Source organism: Montipora foliosa, chromosome 14 (assembly GCF_036669935.1).
Source record: "Montipora foliosa isolate CH-2021 chromosome 14, ASM3666993v2, whole genome shotgun sequence".
Lineage (NCBI taxonomy): Eukaryota > Metazoa > Cnidaria > Anthozoa > Scleractinia > Acroporidae > Montipora > Montipora foliosa.
Genome location: NC_090882.1, coordinates 17,445,593 through 17,448,092, shown reverse-complemented (window position 1 = coordinate 17,448,092; position 2,500 = coordinate 17,445,593). Strand labels below are relative to the sequence as shown.

Sequence of the window (2,500 nt, the reverse complement as noted above, 5' to 3'; positions counted from 1 at the left end):
AGACTTTAAGATGGGAAACACCTCTAACTGCTAATTGAACAGCTGCAATAGACATCAGCTCCATGGACACAGCTTAAAGAAGAACTGAAGGCCAAAATTAAGAATTTTTCCAACCCTTTTTTTTTCGGAAAGCCTAACATAAGTAAAGTTAAGTTTGTGGAGTTATTTCTTGTCATTTCCTGTTTTTTGCGAGAAAGTTGGGCTTTTCTGGCTTTTTTGGCCTTTTCAGTGCAGGCTTGAAAACTAAATCAGCAGCCCGCTGTGATGTATGCTATGGGGGACAGAGATTTCATTATCAAGAGAAACAGGGTCAACACAAGTGCTGCTGTGGATATTTTCTTCATTGCTTTGCTGTTTTTTCGCGCACTCAATCTTCACGACAAACATCAGTCAAAACACTCCTTCTATATGTGGCACTCTCGCATGTTTTCCCCGTATCATACGTCATAGGCTGCAAAAATGACCACTGACGCCCCCGTTCTGAGCTGCAATGCCGATGGCCCAACATAGGAAAAAACATTATTTTTTTTAGATGGAAAAACGATAGATATGTCAGGAAAAAAGTTGAAAACATTGTTGTGCATGGTCTAAAGTATAATTAAACTCATCGCCAATGGACGAGCTTGGAGATGGTGCCTGCCAAAGTGGGCGGCGATTCCGGGGCGAGCAACGAGGCTTGAGCCACAGGCCATGAGCAGAGCACACAGGCCTCCACGGCAACTCTGCGAGCGGCCACCACCCAAAGACCACCCCAAGGGTGCTTGGAAGGCGAAGGGGCCGCGAACAGGGATGACGTGGAACCTGCGCCACCACCCAAACTCACACAAGCACCCACCCCCAGCTCAAGACACGACACTGGACGACACTTACCCGAGTACCGTGAAGCTGATCATGAAATAAGACTGAGAAGTCTGCTAACTGAGGCAAGGTGAAAAGGAGGCACTAAAGCAAGGTCCGCCACAGCTCCTCCGGCCGCAAGGCATGAAGAAGGTTCTGCCTGAGGTAGGAACTGAACCAGGAAATTGCCAAGGACTTCCCGATTGATTAAAGGAGTCCTGGCCAGACACCGCAGGCAGGCGCAAGCGAGCCACAAGCGACCCTAAAAAACGGAAGAGGACTGGTCCGCTTGATTTCCTGCAATCCGCATGATTTCCTGTGATCCGCATGAATTCCCACGTATACCTGGGTCACGAGCCAACTGAGCCAGACGCGAGATGAGAAGAGAGGGAAGCCAATGACTCGGATGGAGTGCGAATGTACGACTGGTAAGCTGAACTACACCAACGACCCAAGGCCTGAATAAGGTGATCGGGGATGCCGTTGCGAGCTGCCACCGTGGCCGCACCAATGCGAAAACTGTGACTGGAGAAATTGCCCGACACACCCGCTCCAGCAAGGATTTCTCTGAGACGAGCAGTGAGGACAGCGCGAGTTAGGGGCCGACCATCCTGGAAAAGAAAGAGAGGGCCACCCGAGTTCCCTCTCACAGCCAAATAGGCCAAAACAGCTTGAAGGGCGCACAGAGGAAAGCGTCCCCGGCCAATGTGGACAAAGCAGCCTTTCCGAAAAGGGTCAGTCTTGGAGGCCTTAATCCGCACGCGCAGGCAGGAAGGATTGGCGTCAGAGTCTACCGAAATGTCACCGACACTTAAGTGGAGTGCCGGGGTGAAACTAGCCAAATTAGGAACAGTAAATTCAGCAGATCGGAGGAAGCCGAAATATGCTAGGTTGCAGGCGGCCCAAAACATGCAGTGGTCGAAAATTGATAAATCCAAAGACCTAAAGATGATCATCAAAATGTGATCCGTAATAGGAAGGCGCTGAGCCTCAGGGGAACCTTGGGTCCGTTTGATCCCACGAAGAACTCGCTGCAAACGTAGACAGTTCACCAGAGGGTCTGGGAAGCCTTCTTCGATATGCAGGGCACGAACTGCTGAAAGGTAAACTTTAATCGAAGAGTGCTGAACCGATCCCGCCAGAAAAGTGGCAAAGAGGCACAATGTCCATTCATCGGTGGGGCACGGGGAGCCACTGGGATGCAACTTGCCCAAATGCGCACAGAAGTTGACAAATTTCCTCTGGCCAGATGCGTAAGATCTCCGGGTGGAGTCAGCCAAACCATGGGCTAACAGGAACTGGCACTGCCGCTCTAATGAGAGCCAATCAATTCTTCCAGGAGATGAGGTGGAATGAACACTGGAAGCGACTGAGCCTGGGGTGCTAACCTCCGGAACTCCTGCCAATGAAAGCGGGACAAAGCGTCAGCAATGCAATTATGAACCCCTGGAACATGCTGAGAGGCAAAGGAGAAATTGAAACGAGCCGCTGAGGCGAGAAGATGGCGAAGCAAGCGCATTAACACGGGAATCCTGGATGTTCTAGAGTTGAGGATATAAACCACGGCCTCATTGTCGGTGCGAAACAGAACATGGCGCCTGGCGAAGTGGGGCCCCCAAACATGAGCGGCAATGATAATCGGGAACAACTCTTTATAGGCGAT

The 2,500-nt window shown here is 50.8% G+C and overlaps 2 protein-coding genes across 2 annotated transcripts in view; one reads left to right on the top strand and one right to left on the bottom strand.

Annotated features, from left to right (window-relative positions):
• LOC137985223 (peptidyl-prolyl cis-trans isomerase G-like) overlaps positions 1–2,500 on the top strand; it is a 25,614-nt gene that overhangs the window by 11,791 nt on the left and 11,323 nt on the right. The window lies entirely within an intron of this gene.
• The window catches only part of LOC137984837 (uncharacterized), a 2,838-nt gene continuing 1,327 nt past the window's right edge, over positions 990–2,500 (bottom strand). Inside the window, exons 1-2 of the mRNA XM_068832141.1 lie at positions 2,429–2,500; positions 990–2,225 (exon numbers count right to left, since the gene is read on the bottom strand). The exon at positions 2,429–2,500 is cut by the window's right edge and continues 1,327 nt beyond it. Of these exons, the coding sequence (XP_068688242.1) occupies positions 1,188–2,225; positions 2,429–2,500 (1,110 nt within the window). The 3' untranslated portion in view covers positions 990–1,187. The remainder of the gene's footprint in view (positions 2,226–2,428) is intronic.